Source organism: Oryza sativa, chromosome 12 (assembly GCF_034140825.1).
Source record: "Oryza sativa Japonica Group chromosome 12, ASM3414082v1".
NCBI lineage: Eukaryota > Viridiplantae > Streptophyta > Magnoliopsida > Poales > Poaceae > Oryza > Oryza sativa.
This window is the reverse complement of record NC_089046.1, coordinates 20085126-20107338: the sequence shown is the minus strand read 5'-3', so window position 1 is coordinate 20107338 and position 22213 is coordinate 20085126. Positions and strand designations below refer to the sequence as shown.

General features: G+C 39.5%; 3 protein-coding genes across 5 annotated transcripts; 1 reads left to right on the top strand and 2 right to left on the bottom strand.

The window, feature by feature from the left end:
* Positions 1-5531: 5531 nt before the first annotated feature.
* On the bottom strand, positions 5532-10832 carry LOC4352311 (uncharacterized). Its single transcript, XM_015762936.3, has 4 exons — positions 9355-10832; positions 9128-9241; positions 7464-8505; positions 5532-7372 (listed from the first exon to the last, which is right to left on the bottom strand). The coding sequence occupies exons 1-3, from the start codon at positions 10620-10622 to the stop codon at positions 7470-7472; spliced, it is 2418 nt and encodes an 805-aa protein (XP_015618422.1). The 5' UTR covers positions 10623-10832; the 3' UTR covers positions 5532-7372; positions 7464-7469.
* LOC4352312 (uncharacterized) lies at positions 6449-7537 on the top strand. The gene is made up of 2 exons (XM_015762937.3): positions 6449-6706; positions 6826-7537. Exons 1-2 carry the CDS (start codon positions 6661-6663, stop codon positions 7416-7418), a joined length of 639 nt encoding a protein of 212 aa, XP_015618423.2. The 5' UTR covers positions 6449-6660; the 3' UTR covers positions 7419-7537.
* Positions 10833-16377: 5545 nt separating the features above from the next.
* Positions 16378-21600, bottom strand: LOC4352310 (uncharacterized). Of its 3 annotated transcripts, XM_015762898.3 has the most exons (9): positions 21059-21200; positions 20686-20790; positions 20386-20444; positions 19243-19658; positions 18331-18583; positions 18011-18254; positions 17670-17742; positions 16737-16879; positions 16378-16629 (listed from the first exon to the last, which is right to left on the bottom strand). In XM_015762898.3, exons 4-5 carry the CDS (start codon positions 19656-19658, stop codon positions 18448-18450), a joined length of 552 nt encoding a protein of 183 aa, XP_015618384.1. In that variant the 5' UTR covers positions 20386-20444; positions 20686-20790; positions 21059-21200; the 3' UTR covers positions 16378-16629; positions 16737-16879; positions 17670-17742; positions 18011-18254; positions 18331-18447. The 3 variants fall into 3 exon arrangements, with proteins under 3 accessions (XP_015618384.1, XP_015618382.1, XP_015618387.1); XM_015762896.3 differs by lacking the exon at positions 16737-16879 and having other exon boundaries at positions 17621-17742; positions 21059-21600; XM_015762901.3 differs by lacking the exons at positions 16378-16629; positions 16737-16879 and having other exon boundaries at positions 17514-17742; positions 20386-20470.
* Between the last annotated feature and the right edge of the window lie 613 nt (positions 21601-22213).

The window sequence follows — 22213 nt, the reverse complement described above, 5'->3', positions numbered from 1 at the left end:
AATGATGTTTTCTTTGCTCTGCCTGTGATAACAATCTTCTTTTCTAAACAGACCAGTTTGTCCCTAATTCCCATGATCCCACTGGCAATTTATAGAAAGAAAGCACGCATAAAGGGGTGATAGTCAAACAAGCATTCAGCAGGAAATGCCTTTACAACAGGTCAACAGCCTACCTTGCTGTACTAAAATCCGCATCACCCACACAAATTCACAATTAAAAACGCCTAGTTTAGTGACACATCTGGATCAGGCTGAAAGCTATCATTCTTTATCGAAACGAAAAGGATAGGTCGCCTTTTACCTCATCATCAGCTTTTTCCATTTGGTCCATGAGGCGTTGAAAGAGCTATAGTTAGGAAAAGAGATGAGGTTCGTTAGCAAATTAGAGATAGAGATTGTATTGGTTCTATAGTTTTAGAGACTAGTAACTAGGATATCAAGTCAGTCCTCCCTATATATAAAGGGACCCATCTACTCTATTGTGAGTGAAGAAATGACTACCTGAAGTTAGCTCTAAGCCTCAGAGCTTCTATTAGAGTGTGTGCCCCTATACCCCACCCAGCTTTCGAACCCTTACCCTAGTCACTCCATATCTTATTTCAAAACACCTGTCAATGGCCCAGCTCTCCCTCTACCTTATCTTATACGCCTTTCAATGCCTAAATATCTCATAGTCAAAGCATCTAGAGACAAGTAAAATTCCAATTATACCTATCTTGCTTCTCAACAGAACTTCAGAAACAAAACGTCTAAATCTTATGAAAATTGAATTTCAACCCAGATATTTCATCAAAGAGACATAATAATTTCAGGTTTCTCGCTCCTCCCAAATCATCCTGCATAATCAAAACAGTGTCATGTTCATGTTGCAAAATAGATAAGCCATATTCAATTAATTGAGGGATCATCCCTCTAAACAAAATTTATTCCTTAGCTCTATTAATCAATAAAGCTAGGGTGTCTGGAGTGATGTCAAATAAAAGGGGAGACAGGAATCCCCCTGTCTCAGACCATGGAAAGTTTTGAAATAAGGTCCAACCTTATGACTAACCGACCTCCCCAACAACCTTCATAATCCAATAACACCAAATATCAGAGAAGCCTTTCAATTTGACTTGATATTGAAAAGGCCATCTTATTTTGTCACAAGTCTTTCAAAATTGGTTTACGAGGGGTCTCATGGACGATGAAAACACTCTTCACGATAAATCCGTTTTTCATAAAGGCAGTTCAATATTCAGAAATGACTTGATCAACAATTATAGCTAATCTATTCAGAAGATGTTAACCTTAGACAGAATCTCAAAGCTCAATTTAACAAGCAAACACTGAACAGGAGACCCATGAAACATCCTATAATGTTATGTTATATTATAAATTGTCACTGAACTGTTAATCAATTGTTAGAAAATTAACAGGATGACCAGCAAACCAGTTCTTTCCATAATAGAATGAAACCATGAGCGTTATTAGGAATTAATTGATGAGTTAACATAGGAAGAACAGAAACTTGTAAATGCCACCAGAATGTTAAAACAACAGTAATATTAGCAACAAGATTTATGGCAAAACCTGTCATGCCTAATTGAGACTCTATCAAAAGAGCAAAAGCAACCATAAGTGATTAGATTAAGTCTTAAGATATGGACTGATGAGACAAGTTACCTGACCTACCCATTGGTAGCTTGAAAGGGTTGTAGATGTGTTAGTCCTCATCGTTACTTATGTACCAGTTTTAACATCTTCCTGAAGAAAACAAAGGACAATTGTTCAGAACTGATTACCTCCTGAAGACAAACTCTGTTGGCATTCTGAGACAGCTTGGACTGTAAGTGATGAGGAAGTACAAGCCAAGGCATTGATCTGCATTCCTTTCTCTTGACCTTCTTGCACTGGATCATGAACTGCAATTCATTAGGTTTTGTCATTGCGTTTTGCGGGCATGTCATACAGAAACTGATGGTCTTATAAATAACATGGCTGCAGGTCCTGATTACAAATTCCACTTTCTGTAGGTATGGTCTCCAGCAGTATACGACCATGATCAATGCCAGAAATTCTCTCTTAGACAACTTTTGATGCATTGAATTGAGAGACTTGGCCAGGTAAGCTATCAGGTGCTCACTTTGCATGTGAATGGAACCTCTACCATCATCTCAAGTTTCCATTGACTTCAAAAGCCTTATGAAATCTGGATTGTCCTTCAATCATTGAAAATCTGAAGCTACTTCTCTGTTCCAAACTCTCAATGTAACACCTTCCTTTGAGGAGATTAGCTTGTGGCTCAGAGATGATTCAATAATGCCTGACAAACAAAAGAGCTGACAGTGCCCCCATTAGCCCTAGCAACCACACAACTCCATATCAATTCTATCTTGTAGCCAGGGCAACATTGCTTATGTCTTGTGCATATTAGTGGCCACCTTTTCTTAAGAACATGACCAAGGTACTCCAGTCTTCTCTGTGCAAAACTACATTTCTTGCGTCTAACACAGAGTTGATGTTGCCACAGTGTGGTCAGGACATGCTCCAAGTTTTTCACATGTGCCTTGAAAGACTGTAATACCAAGACGTCATCCAAGAACACAATAGTGAACTTAATAAGATAAAGCTGCAGAACTGAATTCATTAGACATTTGAAACTCCCACCCTTCCACAATCTTCACTAAGACTAAAGGTAACTTGAAAGGGCTTGCACCCAGTTCAATAACACAGTTAGCAAGCATGTGTTGCAGTTTTGAGGAAAAAACATATGGTGCGCCATTTCCTCAATGTTGTCTTTGTGCAGTTATCAATGCTGGTAAGGATTAGAATTTACAGGTGCAGTGCCAGGACCACAAGGAATGGCATAATCATATTTTATTTCAGTGGTAATTTCTTAGGCTCTTTCAAGAGATCTTCAAAATCTTGTAGTAGTTGGCAGGGTCACTTCCTTCTTTCATTCCCAACTCTCGTTGTTGGAATCTTACATACTGCCAAAGCCAGTTCTGTAAGTCATGCATTTCTAATATTTAGTGTTGAGATATTCAACCACCACTGTAATCCATTTATTTGTACAAGGCAAACCTAATTCTGTAATAAATGCAGGCACAAATAACTCAAACTTGCATGGGTATAAATACTTAGTGATGAGCTATTGAAATCACAATTTTCAAATGCCATTGTACTTTCGATTTTATTTTCCATCAGGAAACAGTTGTTAGCAATTGTGAGTATCTGAATTATTTATGGCTCCAAGAAAAATCCAACTTAAAAGAAATCAACAACAGGTGGAGTCAACAATACAAGACTAAATTGACCTGCATGCACGCACAGTACTTTCTTTTTTCAAGAAAAGTGTATAGCTAGTAATCAACAAAAAAATAGAGCTACTGATTGAACCGGATGTCAACATACAACAACCACTTCTTTACCAATCATTCTGTCATGAGGCTCATCTCAAGTTGACTAGCTAGTAAAAAAAAAGCATCCATTATCATAACGCATGGCTCTTACCATGAAAATCACATCTCACCAGCAGGGCTATGGTTTTCCAAACGCTTGCTGCAATGGAGCGGTACAAGCAGTAATAAACACAGCAAGTGATTCTTGAAACTGAACACTAATAAACTTGGTAGTCAGCATTGATGTTACAATCCAATTAATAAAGAGGTCAACTATAAGTAGGGATGAAAACGGAGCAGATAGTTTCCGTCCGCTCCGGATAAAAACGAATACGGATACCTTTCGGATCGGATAATTCTCGGATAGTTCGGATACGGATATTTTCTCTCGGATACGAATACGAATATGGTATTAGGATTTCCGTCGGATACAGATAATAATTCGGATATCCGCAGAAGCCACAAGACATATCCCATTTCTTTATAACTCTATGACCTTCAATATACCTTTTTAGATTTTAATAGTAGTTCATCTCTTAACACTAGTCCACATTATTAATATTATTTAAAATTTTAAAAATATTTATAAATTATACTATATTTTATATAAAATGAGCTAATTATATATGTTGATATTTGTTTCTATTAGAAGTTGAATTGGTTTTCGTGTTCCGAGAAAAAATTGTTTCCGTATTCGTGTCCGATCATATTCGATTCTTATTCGTATTCGAGATAGTCCGTATTTGTTTCCGTATTCGAGCTATCCGTATTCGTTTCCGTATCCGGCAAAAAATATGAAAACGAATATGGTATGAGCATTATCCGTCCGTATCCGCTCCGTTTTCATCCCTAACTATAAGTATTAACACACATGAAATTGTTATCTGAAGAAGGAAAAATCAAATGTGATGTTACGAAAGCATGACAACGGGTAGGACTCACCTCACAAAAAGCCATTTATTTGGGATCCACCAAAGAGCAAAAGAAAAATGCCAAGCCAAACAACCTATGAAAAACTAAAAAAAAAAAATCAGTTGGAGAATATTTCAACATAAAGTGTAACTTTCCTCTGGTAAACAGTCAAGCCATCTTTCAGCACAGTATGTGACTAAAAAACAGGCTAGAAATTTATATGGTTGTAATTCTCAGATTGACTTCTTATTCTTTTGATAAATATGCTGCAATAATGCTCATGGGACAAGGAAAACAAAACAATTCAAGAATAATCATGCTAAGCCCAGGTAAAAATACCTTCCGATTATTACTTCAGTCTGTGTTACACTTGTTTCACTTTCGTCTTAAAACATTTGATCTAGGAATGGAAATAACAAGAAAATCAAATATAAAACATACATAAAACACATGATGCAGGAAAAGAAGAATGTAAGAAAATAAAAGATAGAACAGATATATATAGAAACTTGTGCTTCAAAAGAACACAGAGAATTCCATCCAAACCAGGTTCATCAGATGAAGTGAAAGTTTTCCTTTCAGTGTACATAAAATGGCAGGAAAATATGACAATAGAATGAAACTATAATAGGCATCCAAAAAGGACACTAAACAAGAACAAAAATCAGTCACACCAAAGATGCAGCTCGAGTTCACACATGTTCCCATCACCTAACTCATCATAAGTAGCTTACCAGAATGAGTGTTTACTTATTGAAGTGAAAAATGATTATTACTACTTTACTAGCATATAAGGCAGTTGCAAGTACTTAAGGAACTATACTTGTACTGTTCCTAAGTAGCCATCATCATGGACAGAATAGGAGGATAACCTATATGTTGGCAGTTGGCTCCAAAATCACAAACAATTTACACCAGAGGGCATGAAGTCATGAGCCATAAAACTCAAGGAGAATAAGTTAACTCTATTTGTACAGGCTCTATTGCACACTAATACTTCAACAATGTTATATCCCAGAAACAGATAAAGCTTATCAGACTAAGCTACTCATAAAAATCTTCAGAAAAGGTGAGAAAACACAAAATATAAAATCAGACAAATCTCACTGCACATTTTGTTTTCCACCCAATGCATGTCATGTTTATATGTAATATGTCACCATAAGTCCATAACAGCCAATTCTGTACAGTGCATATGCTAGCCAGTGATTTATCAAACTGCTGATATAAAAAGAATCGCATAAATATCGAGAGTTGCTCCATTAACGAGAAAAAACAAATTCTCCATGTATACAAGTGTATGATTCTGTAATAGATGGTACCCATCTCACTAACAGCAGGACAAGCCATACTCCATGTTAAGACTTGATGCTGTGAAAATCATGCAAGATCAGTCTACAAGTTTCTACAGGCACCTCCTATTCACTTGCAGAATACAAAATATCCACACTTCCACGTTGCCACAGAGAAAATTAAGATTAGTTTGCTCATTTAAAATGACAAGAAACCCACTAAACTATACAATGCACTAGGCAACTTGGGTCCGAAGCAGAAAAAACATATACAGGTCTCCAAAATTAAACACCTATTTATGAAGCTAAACGTCAGAATTCCCAAATTTAAAATGGCACTTGTAGCTAGATCCTCAGGTACCAAACAAATCCAGCAAGATGGCCAAGGATACGATACGGGGGGAGTGTAACCCTGCTTCCTACACTGGAGCACCCAATACGCCACGACTCATGGAACCAAACAATTTTTGGAAGGCAAGCAAGGCGAGCAGCCACCTACCCGAACCCTAGCCGCGGCCGAACCAAACAATCTCACCGCGGGGCAAGCACGCTCAACGGCACCGGCGACGGAGGGGGGGGGGCATCCCGGAGCGGCGGGGAGATCAGGAATGCCCACATTGCAGGCCTGCGGCGTCGCGCCGGTCACTCCGCCGCCGCCGCCGCGCGTGCCCCGTAATCGGTTGGACCCGTGCCTTCTGGAAAGCCCGGCCCAACGAAACGAAATGAAGCGCACGCACGCAGTACGCTGCTTCGCGTCGCGGGACCGGGACCCGGCGTGCCACGTGGCAACCACTCGTCTTTCTTCCTCTCCCCTCCCCTCCGCGCGTTCAAATACCCGCGTCTCCCTCCCAAATCCCAATCGCCGCCTCAAACCGGAAGCGAGAGACTCCCCCCACAAAATCTCATCTGCTTGCTCGTCGTCGTGGAGTAGCGGCGGCGGCGGCGGCGACGGCGACAGCCGCGTGCACAGCCAGGCTAGGCCAGCTGCTCGGCGCAGGCGGCATTTGCGTTCTTCCCGATCGTGCGTTGCGGACGCTTAGCTCGGGATCGCTCCCGTTGCCGGGGCGGTTGACATGGAGATTGCGAAGAAGGCGCGGAGATCGACGGGGAGCGTGTCAGGTATGTTCGATCGATCGATCGCCTGCCTTCGATCCCCTGCGTTTTCGTGTTTCGATTCGATCGATCGATTCATCCATTCATCCCGCGCGCGTGCGAGAATTCAACCGTTGCAATTGCAGGCCGCGGCGGCGACGACGACGACGACGACGCCTCCGCGGCGACGGGGATGTGGTCCATCAGCGTGCCGGACGACTTGCTCGGCATGATCGCAGCGCAGCTCGACGACGTGGTCGATTTCGTGCGGTTCCTGGGCGTGTGCCGCACATGGCGGGAGACAGGGGCTTCGTCACCAGCGGCGACGAAGCCGAACGCGTTCCTGCCATGGCTTCTGGCCCCGCACCACCGCCACGACCCGCTCCTTCACAGTCGCTTCGTCTTCTCCGGCACCACCCGCGACTGCCCCTGGCCGCCGAGCCTCGCCGCCGGCCCCGCGCAGACCATGGTGATCGGCGCCAGCGGCCGCCTCCTCGCCGTCGGCGCCTCCCACGAGGCCTGCTTCATCGACCCTCTAGCCGGCGCCGTGACACCACTCATCAGTCCCCTTCCTCGTCGTCTCAAGCTGGATGGGCTCACGTGTACCGTCACCCCAGACATGTCCACCGTCGTCGTCAGCAGCATCCCGTCTCCATGCTCGAGCAGGAGAGTCCCAGCAGGAGAGACTTCTAACTGCAAATATATTAATGCATATGTTAAATCAGATAAAACAGAATAGAAAAGCAATCAAGTATCATAGATTTCACTGTTGCAAAAACCTTACAGTTGCTTATAAAGTAAATGCGTAGTTGGATAAGATCCATCCATTTTGTTCAATCGATGACGTTGAAATATCTGCATGAGCAATTCCAACTGGTCTTTTGGATCCTCGTGTCGTTTCCTGAAGCTTCACTTGTACTATTGTAGTAGCTACTGTATGACTTGAACCAAACGGACGCGCCTCCACAATACTGAATGCAATGTCATCATGTATGACATCTTTACAAATTGGACAGAACGCCATAAATTTCCTGTTAGAGAACTTCTTCCATGGTAACCTCATTATGACAGGTGCATCCCAATGGTATAAACCATCTTTCTCGATCAACTCATATGCAACCATTTCCCCATCTGAGCAGGTATATATAAAGCCCTCAATGAACATACATGTTCCGCTCAACAGACCAACACAGTACTGCCAGATGTCACCATTAGGCGGCTCTACAACAAACCATTGCTTCTTCTTAAGATCTAGAATAAAACACTCACATGCATCAACTTCTGAAATCATCATTGAATCATTACCAAGGTCTACAAATCCAGAAATCTTGATTTCCTTTCTTAAGTCTAAAAACGTCGACGATGTCTTGCAAAAGACCCACTCCACATTTTGGAGATCAAGAATATACACGGCCTCCAAAGTATCACCCAATGCCACAATCCGTTGCCCAACTCGACAAACTGCAGAGAAACAAATACTAGGCCGTTTGCTTTCCAAGATGAGAGAGGAGTTTCTGTAGACATCCACCTCATAATAGTGATTGTACTGTGGAACAGAGGGGATCACATAAAGCTTCACTCCATAGTTCACAAAATGCCATGCAGGCGGATCATCTATTCCGACATCCCCATTCCTAATTGTCTCTAAAGAGTGTTCTGCTTCTAGAATGGTTTCATGGCATGTCAACTTTCCTCTTGCAGTAGAGATCTTATATAAATATGTGTGTTGACCCGACTGACAAATGAAATAGAATTCTGATTTGACCATTACCCTACATTCTTCAAGAACTACACATGAACTAAGTTCTCTTATGCTCAAAAACTCCCTGCATTTAAAGGTTGCTATTGTTTAGGATATAAATGATTATGATTATATAATGACCACAAAGTGATTAAAGCTTTGGAAATTAGAAGGATTAATGGAATAATTGCAACACAAGTCATATTTAAAACTTCGAGAAATTGGAACGACAAATAAATTTATGACATCCACATAGTGGTTTCTTATGTTTTAGGGACAGTAAACAATAATTTAAAAATATGACACCAATGCAGTGAAAATATATCGTAGTTGTCGCGGTGGATCACATCTGACTTTTAGAGTTTATACTCCCTCCATCCCGAAATATAAGGGATTTTGGTTGGATGAGACACATCCTAGTACTACCAATCTGGACAGGATGTGTCCCATCAAACCAAAATCCCTTATATTTGGGGACGGTGGGAGTAATAAACTAGGTTCCTATGATGGCATTATTGTAGCTTATAATGAACTAAGTTCCTATGATGGCATTATTATAAATGTGTTAACAGAAAGACAGCAAGAGCATTGATGAATAAATTTCTTACTTATAGAAGAATTGTTTGATAAAACAAAATGGCTTAGGAAACAATTTCATTTCACTACCAAAAACAAAAACAAAATAGAATCATTGAACGAAACTGTACCTACAACAAAGCAGCATCTTTGGGTCAACTTCATCAGCTTCGGAGTAGCTGGACCTTGCTCCCATCATCAAAGCTATCGAAGGATCAATCTCAGATGAATCGTCCAGATATTCCCTAATTTACCAAAACAATTTTAGTTGAACAACATAAAAAATGATTTATGCCATTGAAAGGAATAGAGCGTAAGAAACATAAGAGCAAAACAAAACAACATATTAGTGACTTACTGTATGAAACACAATCTGTCATAGGACTCATGCCCGGGTGCTTTGCTTCGAAGCATACCAATTCTACGGCAGGTGGAGTGTAGGACCTCGAGGACTTTAGGTTCAAAATCATCCTTATCGAGCTGACATTCAATTCGGAAAGTTGTGATTAGGACATGCCGTGTGGCACACTTGCAAGGTATGTTCATGTTCATCCAAACGGCACAGAGTATGTCATTCCTGAGGTGAATGACGAATCCATACCCTTCCTTCCGGTAGGGACAGATAGCGTCGATCACCTCAGGAGGCTTCAGTGGCTTGTTGCTCTCTGGTGAGTAGTTATATCTGAACAATGTGCCACGCTCGATAAAATAGATGCCGTTGTCATTGTGAGCAACATGCGCCGCTCTACCTCTGATAGGAACATACTGGAAAGTTTCATCTTCAGTGGTGACTCGCGTCAACGAACTCGAAACACAATCAAAGCAGAAGAAGCTGAGATCGATAAAGGACATCAAGATGAACCTGTCGCTGATGACAGCATAACCTTGAAGGAGAGGTCCGCCACAGAAGATGTTGACCGAAGGGCGGCGGTAAGGGAAGTCAATGTCACTGATCTTAGCCCAAGAGTTACTAGTTCCATCCAATCGATACACCAAAAGTCGCCTTTTGACGCCAGAGGGTCCTGGGTCTTCCACAGTAGCAAGAGTCCAGAGTTCACCATGAGCTGACACAGACTGATAGGAGCCATGTGGGAATGGTATAGGTGGCAAGACCGTCAAACTCTTGTCAACACAATCCATGAAAAACACCTTAGGAAGCAGCCCAATGTCCTGTCCTCCACCACCACCACCACCGCTAGTGTCAGTGCTTCTCTGGTCGAACGAGGGAGAGTGTGCACAGATGATGCACATGTTGCGGCTGTTGGGCGCCATGGCAGCTGTGGCGGAGGAGAAAACAGTGTGCTCGTCGTCGTGCGGGGACACGCCGCGGAAGCGCTCGAGCATGTCGTCGCTGCAGCCCATGACTCGGCCGGAATCGGAAACCCGGAAGCGATGTGTCCGCAGGTTATGGAAAGGCTCATAGATGGAGGTGCAGCCGACGAGGACAGACCACTTGGGAGTGCTGTCGCCGGAGGCATCGGAGGATATGCAGACGTAATCCCTCCCCGGAGAGACCCGCGGGATGCGAGGGCTGCAGCGCTTGCGCCATTTGCAGAAGCATTGGAACAGATCGCAGCCCTCCTCCTCCTCCTCCGCCGCACCCCCTCGGCCGCCGGGCGCCGCCATCCCCCCAAGCCGTCTCGGCTCAACTTAGAGTTTAAACGGACGGAGAGACGGCGCCGATCTCCGTGGGTTGCATACGGGAGTGTGGGTAGGAGAGGAGCTGGATATATCTATTTGGACTTGGGGATGGAGGCGAATCCGCCACGGACGACGCCGAATTCCGCCGGAGCGGAAGCGGATTGCGGTGGCGATGATAGGCGGCGGGGTTTCCTTGCCCTACCCGGACTCGGCAATGAGCCAATGATAGTCTGGACAGCCCAAAAAAGACAAAAAAAAAGTCCACTTTACGTCCCTTATTATGGACCAAGTTTAATTCGCATCCCTCAACCACGAAACCGGTTATATAACATATCACAACTATTAAACCCTAAACCCTATAACATATCACAGCCTTAGCACGTGATTAATAGCAAACTCCTCCGCACGAAAAACGGAGCAATCCATTAACACGTGATTAATTAAGTATTAGCTTTTTTTTTCAAAAATGGAACAATATGATTTTTTTTAAACAACTTTCGTATAGAAACTTTTTAAAAAAACACACCAAAATAGCAGTTTAAAAAGCGTGCGCGCGAAAAACGAGAAGTGGAAGTTGGGAAAAGGGGGAAACGAACTGAGTCTAAAACCACACTGCAACTTAAATCCCTTAGCGGCTTGAATGATGGTATCATCCCACATGGTGCTCACGCTGCTGTAGGTTAACTTGGTTTTCATCTCATGCAGCTTCTACTTCTACGTGGCATTATTAAAAGAAAAAAGGGAAATAATAAGATACACCATGGGATTCACGTGTTAGCTAGAAAAAGATTAATAAAAAATGCAAATTTTACTAATGGACACTCAAAATTTGTGTAATTTCCTGACAAACATCAAAAAATGTGTTACGGCTGAAAGACACTGTGCTGGTAATTTGCTGGATGATACTTTCAACTCAATTGAAAGAAATTCTTTATAAAGACTAGAATGACTTTAGGGTCAAAAGCTTTTGACACAAGGTCGGAGTGAAAAATGAAAAATGATATATGCTAGCGATGTATTTGAGGTGATAGCGTAACGGTGAATTTAGAGTTGTATAAATTTCTAATTTCACTCTAACATACCCAAAAAGTTGAAATTCAAATTTTGAATCTAAATGTTGAAAATGATTTTCGTAAATCTGAAATACTAAAATTTTCCAACTAAAATATCTACTAGGTGACTCTAATATAGCTAGTGCCTATATGAAAATTTGTGAAAAAAAATTAATTTTTCCCTTCTAACCTAAAATAAATAAAACATAGTGTCTGCATACATTTGCATGATGTATTAATGTGACTTGAGTCCTTCTATGTGTTCTTTATCTTACAAGCATTTCATAATAGGTCATATGAGCATTTATTAAAATTTGAAACAATTAATTAAAAGGACCTAATGTCAAGTATTAAAATAATCATATCCTAAAATCCTTACAACTTAAATGTTATGACATGACCAATGTGAAACTGCATAAGAATAATTTGGCCACTCATCTGAAGATATATCTTGAGCATAGAAAGAATATAAACATATTAACCTACGCATATTATAATTTACCCTAATTATCACCTTAGGTGCACTTGACCTAACCCAAATATATACATTTATAAAACCCTCAACTATCTTATGAGATTATGGATGGTGAAATAAAAATCAAACCTACTAACCTCATTTCAGGTCAAGCATAACTTAAATATGATTTTGCAATGAGCATATATATAGTTAAGCTTAGTGGATTCCTAAAATTAATTGGTGTAAGATAAAATCCGGAAAATTCATGTAGATGCTACTCAATATATTTAACTCGTTGTATTTTTTTTCATAATTTTATCTCTAGATTTAATTCCTCAATTAAATCGGTCAAAGTGGTCAAAACCTATTTAAAATCAAAACCCTATTCAGCAAAAAATATACTTCACCCAGATATGCATCAAACCATATAAAAGTGTACATGCAACATAATTCATTCAAATACTAGTTTGTTTATAATGAATTAATACCATTTTTCCAGATTTTATTTCATTGGTTTTGACCCCCTAAAATTCAAACTAGATCCAACCAAACCATTTTTATTTATTTTACTGAGAATAAAATATTATGAAATTTTGAGTGAAACAAGGAAAAAAATAGAAACTTAGATCATTTTTTCTATCTCCACAAAAATCCACCATAACTTATCAGTCCCACAAATAAAATAAATGAATTACAAAGTTGAGGGAGAGCAAATAATCCTCAAAATATTCACAGTTCATTTATCACCAAAGTTTCTACCCATGTCTCCCACCCTAACTTAGTTTACCACGACATGGGATCCACATGACCTCGCCCAACCCCTGTCCACCTTGTTCCATCACCACTCAACAGAGGGGACACGTGCGAGAGAGAAGATGAGAGAACGAGGTGCTCGACGTGTGTCTGAAGACGTGGCGACATCGAGCTGTCAGGGATCACGAGGATGCGGGAGCGCCAAGGCTCAATACGATGATGAAGAAGGCACAGACATGAAAGACACTTTCGTTAGAGAGAAGAGTAGAAGGCGAGGGAACAAGCTATAAATATTGTGGACGCCCGGCAAAAGACACCATCAATCTGGAACATGGCGGCAGCAGCGGCAGTGGCTCGATCCTGTCAGATTGAGAGAAACACAAATGTCCCATAAACTATCTTTATGTGTTCGTGAGTTGGGTTCTAACAACAATCTGGTACTAGAGCTTCTTCCACCTAAATCCTCTTGGTTTGGCTGTAGAATCACAAATCGAGGATTGCACTCTACTCTTGAGCGGAGGCCATGAAAATGCAACTTGCCTCGATCTGGTTAGCTGAGCTCAAAGTAGATTGGGAGCTATGGTCCTGGAGAAGCCATGCTATGTCACCAAACAGGCAACGCAAATCATGGTGCAAGAGGGCAAGCTAGATTTGCTATTGAAAACTCTAGAATAAAATGAGAGGAAAAGAGCGGAGGCAGAAGAGAGAGCTCGAGCAGATCTGCAAGATCTCAAGGTTACGGTGAAGGCGCAACTTCCCCAAGTGGAGAAATGAGTCCAGGATCTGAATACAATGCTGAGGAATCCGAGTGCGAAGGTGGATCAGCTGGAGAGCAGCATATTATGTCAGGCGAAGATAGAGAACATGGTGGGGGAGATCAAGGAGGAACACTACAGGGCTTCTCCATCACAGACACCTTTTGCTAATCCATAGTATGCGAAATCCTTTTCTCAATTCTTCTCTGCTCTTTGGATTGTATTCTGCTTTGGTTCCAGTAGAGACTGGGGGAGGAAATGGTGTGGTTGCTGGAAGTAGGGTTGAAAGTGATTCGAATAATTTCCGTCCGACCGGACCTTTTTGCGGATTCGGATAGTTTTGGTCGGATATATCTGGAAATTTTCAAATTCAGAAACGAATTCGGATATTTTTTTCGGATATGAAAACGAATATGATATAGGTGATATCCATCGGATATTATCCGGTATTTTTCATCGGATATCCAACTTACACGTAAGGCCCGTAAGCCACCCAACCCATGAGGAGGCAAATCAGACTTCTTGAAAAAATGAATTTCAAATTGAATTTTATGATACTAAATGAACTCATATGAAAAAGTTGTCAAAAACAAAGTTGTAGAACTCATTGAGATCTACCAATTTTATTTTGGCCATTTCTCCATCCGAGTTTGAATGAACTATATAAAATTTGAATTTTAAAATATAAGAAATTCAAATAATTTTTTTGGGTAGTAAATGATTTCAAATGGAAAAATTGTCAATAACAAATTTGTATAACTTATCAAGATCTATAACTTTTATTTTGGTCATTTTTCTATATGACTTTGTTTGAACAATTTGAATTTGAATTTGAAAATATGACAACTTCAAACAACATTTTCAAATACTAAATGATTTCAACTGAAAAATTCATCAACAACAAAGTTGTATAACTCATCAAGGTCTATAACTTTTATTTTGGTCATTTCTTCATCCAACAAAGTGATAGTAACATTGTTCACAAAATTTACATATATCTCATTTGGTTTATAAACAATGAGAGAGATAAATTTTGTGAACAATGTTACTATCACTTTGTCGGATGAAGAAATGACCAAAATAAAAGTTGTATGTCTTGATGAGTTCTACAACTTTTATGTTTATGACTTTTTCAGCTGAATTTATTTACTGCTTCAAAATATCACTTGAAGTTTTGAAATTCAAACTTTTAATTAATAAAACAAAGTCACAAAAAATGGCCAAAATAATAGCAGTAAAAACACAATAACATGATAGAGCATGATTTTAGAAACACAATAGGAAAAATTGTCTGTGACTAGTGAGGGGTTTTTATATTCTGATTAATATTCGTCACCGTATTCGTTTCGTTTCGCTTCGTATTCGCTTCGTATTTGTATTTGATAATATTCGATTCCTTTTTCATATCCGGGTTTCCAATTCCGAAAAAAGTTATGAAAATGAATATGATAGAGCTAGTTTCCAACCGTATTCGATCCGTTTTCATCCCTAGCTAGAAGTGTACCTCCAATGACTTGTCCCTAGTTTAACAGAGATAATCCTCAGATGTGGCATGCTAATTGTGAGGTATATTTCAATGTATATGGAATTCCTCCTGGTCAGTGGGTCAAGGTGGCCACTCTAAATTTCGTAGGCGATGCTGTATTCTGGTTACAGACTTACAGTCAGTCAGAAACCAACTTATTGGAGTGACATGGTATGATTTGTGTGAGAGTGTGCACTCGTTTTACTAGAGACATGCATGAAGCTTTGATTAGGCAATGGATCCATGTTAGGCAGACTGGCAATAGATAATGTGGAGCGCTTTGATAGCCTAATGCACCAATTGCTTGCATATGAACAGTATGTACCCACTGTGTATTTTGTCACCAAATTCGAAGAAAGTCTCAAGGATGAAATTAGGAGGGGAATTTTGGTTCAAAGGCCCCAAGATATGGATACTGATTATTCTTTAGCACTGTTGCATGAGGAAGCTTTAGAGGGAGTGAAACCTGTGTCTTACACGAAATCTGAACATAATTCCTATGTTAGGACAGTGAATAGGACCACTGGTCAAACTCATGTTACTAATACTCCTACCAGGGATGCAGTGAATGTTACACCTGAAGATAAAAGAAATCAGGATTTCAACAGAAGCAAAGATGACAGGCTATCTTCCTTGAAAGCATACATGAGAACCAAGGGCTTCTGTTTTACTTGTGGAGAAAGATGGGGCAATGATCATTATTAGTGTTCCACATCAGTTCAGCTCTACGTGGTACAAGAGTTACTGGATATTCTTCAAGAGGAATCAACAACTAATCAGAACAATGGCATTTATGAAGAAGAAGAGGAGATAAGTTTGGTAGCTATATCAGAACAAGCTTTGAATGGTACTGAGTCAAGCAATTCTATTAGACTTAAGAGGGTGGTACTGAATGTCACAACAGGCAGTATTTTACACCCTCCTTTTGGGGCCAAAACCAGGCCTCCAAAGAGGCCCTAAATGTTACTAGTTGTTTCTAGAAAATCCATAAAGCACGGGTTCATCATATCAGTTGAGTCTAAGAATAGCCAATTATCCTCGACATATTAATTCTATGACAATAGACTTCGGTTGTGAATCTATGAGCATGTGTGTTCATCCTGCATATTGTCTTAGAGGGAAATGAAGTAATGACAGTGATTAGACTATCTAAGAACATACTCCGTAGTTACAACTGAAAGACAAGGTACAACAAGGATTGCGCCATTTGTCCAAGTTATAATAAGTTCACGGAACCAGGTTGCTAACAGACGTTACATTACATATTCTCAATTGAGCACGACAACATGCTACATGCATTTTCATTCTGGATTGAGTGCATACATTTTCATTCTGGATTGAGTACAAAATATCGCAGGGCTAATCGACAGCCACAAGAATATCGTTGGGGGAGAAACTTCACTTCCCACTGTAAAAATTGGACTTGCAAATGTTAGAAAACTCCTCACACCTGCAAATCAATTCCAACAATATTATCATCAAATTTAGAATGATGTTCCTTGTGTGCAGTCTAATTATAGAAAAATACTAGCAAATATAGCCTGCAAAGTAACTGACCCAATGGTTTCACAAATATAGCCTGCAAAGTAACTGACCCAATGATTTCGCAAAACCATGCCAAATATATACAGCTAGAGTAAAAACTCTGCATGTAAAACTCAACAGCGTATACCGAGAAAGCATTCGAACTGAATATTGCTCTGGAATGTACAATGACACAAAGAACCACATCTTTAGAGCGAATTGATTAGTTAAACTTTATTTGCAAAAAGGTATTTCAATGCAATTCAGACATGGAAAGAAATTATCAGCAAAACATAAAATAAATTTAAAAGATCTGGATAGGCCACATCAGCATACCGTGAAAGCATATGTGCTTTCACAAGCATTATGCAGTCATCAAGAATGGTTATATAAAAAGAGAAGGTAGAATTTAGCAAGAAGTAAAATAAATGAGCTATTTAAGGACCATGGAGCTGTGCTTAATATTGTTAGCTAAAAGGAAAAAATAAGCCTATACGAAACCAGAGAAGATCAGTGGCCCAACAGTTGCTGACCAAGTTATTCATGAGCTCAAGTGTCAAATGGATTAATAAGCTAGTATGCACTGAAGAACAAATATTTAGCCAACATTAGTAGCTACAAACGGTGGTCCTGCAAGTACCGCCAGATTTGGGGACAACTTTTTATCAATAAGCCTATTATATCATCTAGGACAACAGAGAACTCAGCAATGACATAATATTCCCATTGGCTATTATTGTATGTCTAATTCTGTTGCAAACACTGAAACACCAAATAAGTACAATCTTATGATTAGCATTCATTGCAAACTCTACACAAAAGCATTGTATATCATTATATCAAGATTTGAATGGCATTTACAGAAAAGAAAAGGAAAACATTACAGCTGATATGTCAAAAAATGAATATTACGATACCCCAATCATTTGTTCCAAAGTGGGTCTAATGTCATAGCATAAATCTTACACGGCAACCCTGGAAAGCACTTCTTGAGTTCTTTGTCGACCATGTCGAATGGAGCTTTTGTCCTATTACTGCTCTGTACAGAGTAAACAGGTAAACTGTTGAATAAAAAAGTAGAAATATATGATAGTATAAACTAGTGCAACATGGTAATTGTTGATTAATGTTAGACAATATATGCTTTACCTGTGTTGTCCTGGTATTTTATGATGGATTTTAATGAAACCAATTCCATGTTGTAGATGTCGATGTATTTTTTATAAACTTGGTCAAAATTAAAGAAGTTTGACTTAAGACAAAACTAAAACACCTTATAATATGGAACAGAGGGAGTACAAACATACCGGGATAAGTCGTCTCCAATGACTTATGTAGTGCGATGCTGTGTTACGTGAAAAACGATGAGCTTCTCGAGTTGTATCCCCATACATGAAAGTTTTATTATTGGGTACTTTTTCCTTATAACTTGTGATTGAGTTGTACAGATTATGTTGGTCTGGTGTCAAATTCTCAATCCACAAGTTAAGGTATGAGGACATACGAATCTCAGGGGGCAGCAAGAGTGGATGATTTAGCAAATGTTCCAAACTGCAGAAGAAATCAAAATTAAAATTATGACATGAGTTATTGATTAAAATAAAATTTTAAGCTCTGAATCACTTACCTTGCTGAAGGATTTCTCATGAGCTTGATAAATTCATCCACTTCAACATCACTCCATCTTTGGCTGAGATGATTTTCTAAAAGATTTGAAAACTTTATGCGGTGCATCATTTCACTATCAGAATTGTCTCTTTCGTATCCCAAAAGGGAGAAGTTTGACATTAGAATCCATCATAATAAAGCTTTGGGGGTCATCTAACCCATCACAAGCATAGCCCAAGTCCCACATCACCTTTGACAGATTTAATATGGAGCTAAGCCAACAAAAGGAATGGAACATTTATTATCAAACAGCTTAAAACGTAATGATTTAAAAGTAAGGGAGCATACTGTTAAAAGAAATATTGGCTCTCATATTACTATTGTACCATGTTGACTTATATATGAGTACCCAGTTATTTGGTTGACATATTTGAGTTGATCAAAGAAGAAATAGAGTAACAATCCTATTATATACTAAAAATTTAGTGATACAAAAAAATGATTTAATAACATTACAGTATCATATTCAACATTATAAATAATTCTAGTGAAAGATTTTTCTTTTGTGTTTATAGCACTTATTTATCTCTATGATTGTTCAATCCCTTTTTTTTTTTTTGCAGAAACATGTTACATGAAGTTCCAAATAATCAATTATGACCCTCCCCAGAATTGGTTGAGCATGACTAACAGATGAAATGAATCAATGGCTACCAACAAGAATCAATGCCCCCGGTTTTAAATTATGACTCCACAATGTGAGTTGACAATGGTGGTAAGCTATCTGCTCCTACTAGTCATCATTGATAGCTCCCAGCCCACGATTTCTTTGATAACCAGCGCCAAGAACTTAGCTAGTAACACTATTGCTATATCTATAATATGTGCACTATGAGATGGATTTACTTAAGATTGTAAAAGTTAGGCATACCGTATCATGTTTTTTGAATCCTCCTGGAGATAAGAATCGGAAGGTATTTGAACCTGCTTGGCGATCCAAGAAGTCATATTTGAGGTGCATGGTGTGCAACAAAGTATTGCACGGTCAATATGAGAATTGTACGCGGCAAAACTTGGCTTCAGCAGTGCGGTACTTTCCAACGGCAATAGATCCAGAATCATTTCCTTCAATTCTTTTTCTTTCTCAGCTGGGAATGTCCATATAGAAACTCTAATTCCTTTCCCCTTCTCTAATGGTGTCTTCAAGCTCATGACAGGAAAAATTTCACCCTTATACCATGTATCATCTTTACCCTCATAACTGAATGAATAAAAATGTATGACAGTTCCAGAAAATTCTCCATTAATATTTCTTGACTTAAATACATCAAGGATGGTACTATTCATCTGCAAATGGAAACAAACAGCATAAATAAACAAACAGTTTGCAATACTCTCGGTTGTTCTTAAGAAGTTATATGAGTAAAGAAACGAAAAAAAAACTAAGCAAACAAGAATAGCATCTAGCATCTAAGATGAAAAAACATTGCACTCAAACAATAACTTATGCAACTAAAATTATATTAACAAGAAAAAATGGCGCAAATAGCAATAGGTTAATCGCACAAGTAAATCCAGAAAACAGCAAATACTATAGTAGGCAATAGCGTTGATAGTCAAGAAACTGACATAAGAGAATAAATCTTGCCAATGGGACAACTAATGTTGAAAGAGATATCTACATTTTGATCATTGTAACCAAGTTCACTTGATTTATTTTGCTTGATTCCTTCATATTTAGCCAAGAAAAATACTGACGCAAAATCATTGCTTAAATTATACCCAACTAAGCCACAACTAAAGTAGAATACATTAATAGCTGAACTTGAGTCCCACCATAACGGTAAGCAGAAAACATCAAGCAATGCATTGAAACGGCAACTTTCACAGCTAGATTGCCATACAGGCATACACACAGTTTAGTCAAATAGCAGTAAAATCAATCGCGGAAATGGATAAACAAAATTACCAATATTTGCATAAGTAGGACAATATTTAGCAATAAATAAACTCAGAAAAGAATTAGTTGGTGCCAGTTAGGAGTTGAGCTTGTCTTTAAAGAGGAATTGCAAACCTCTGCAGTCCGGTTTTCTCACATTCCTATACACTCTTCAGATATGGAGACATCAAAGGCTGAAAATAAGTGACCCGAAGCATACCTGATTAGAACCGAAACTATGCCATAACTAAAAGAACGTCAAGTCATTCTAATGATAAGCAAAAGGAGGAAGCAATATATTAAGTAACTAGCTAAACTGAAATTGTACCTACATGAACAATTTAAGAACATAAATTAATTGCACAAGTGAATCCACAGAACAGCATGACTGCAGTAGAAGGCCATGTGTGAATATCCATGAAACAAAATACTCACATATGGGGAGCTCAATGGTGGTTCAAGAGAAATGTACACTCTGACCACTGTACACCGCTTGCTTCATTTTGCATTGTCTCTATTCAGACTTGGTCAATCCAAGAACTGAAAAATAGTGAACCAAACCAATACTAGGTTAGACCAAAACTATGCCACAATTAAAGTATAATAGAACGGTTATGAAACATGAGTCCCATCATAATGATAAGCAGAAAACTGAAAATAATGCATTGATTGAAACAGGAAGTCGGGAACTTGCACAGCTCAAATTCTATCTCTAAGAACAGTTCAGGAAAGTAGCAACGTGACAATGGCATCGATGAATACACAAAACTTTCATATGCAGAGCAAACAATAGTCAATAAACTATCACCAGGGACTAATAGTCCGTCTCGGGAGCTTGGGCCAAAAAGAGGGATCGATGATCTGATTCGATCACTTGTTTCCCCAGTTGTCTCAATTTGGTCTTTCTTCTATTCAGATTTAGCTACTGCAATGACCGAAACTTAGTGAATGAAAAGTACTACTAGTGGCTAAGAACAAAAATAATAATAATAGCATGGCCAAATAATTTTCTAACGACGGCAGCCAACGAACTCAAGGAAGGGACTGGTCGGTGGCGGAGAGGGTACGAGGCAGCGCGGGCAATCGGAGGAAATGGCCGCCCCGGAGCAGCTAGGTATCGCCCGCAGGAGCAGGACTGACGGCGGCGGCGATTGATCGGCGGCGCCGGCGCGGGCAGGTAGGCCCGATGGTGGAGGCGATGCGCGGGGGAGCAGTGGAGAGAGAGAGAGAGAGAGGCGGTGATCGGAGGTGGTCGCGCGGCCGGAGACGGCGGCGTTAGGGCGCCTCAGCGGCGGCGCGGGAAGGATCGTGTGTTTCGGGGGGATTCGGCGCCGGGAATGACGTTGGGCTAGGTTAGGGCTTGAGGCACAAGCGGGTGATATTGGGCCTTATTCGGCTGGGCGTTGAGGCCTGGCTAATCGCAAAGGCCCATGACCAAAATCACAACCTGAGTCTTTTCTTCTTCTTTTTTTCTTTTGGAGGGTGTTGCAAGTTTTTTTATTTCAAAAAACTTCAAATGCAACTACAGTATATAATAGAAATATAATTACACGAATGTAAAAAGAACATGCAGTAGCACAGCGGTGGAGGCACGCCTTGTATGTAAACGAATGTGTAACTCAAGTTATCGTAAATCTATCGATTAACCTTCCTATACTCTTAAAAAACAAAAGAAGTTTCCGTTGTCCGGTGGAAAAAAAGGCGAGAAAAAACAAAAAAAAAAAGAAAAAAACTTCTATCTTAAAAAAAAGAAAAAAAAGCGTTTGACTCCTCTGGTAGAAAAAGAGAGAGAGAAAAAAAAGAAAAAAAGAAAAAGAACTTCTATTGTAAAAAAAAAAAGTCTTCTAAAGTATGACTCCCCGGTGGAGAAAAAAAGCGAGAAAAAACAAAAAAAAAAGATAGATATGTAAATTTTGTGAAAATGTTACTATCACTTTGTCGGATGAATAAATGATCAAAATAG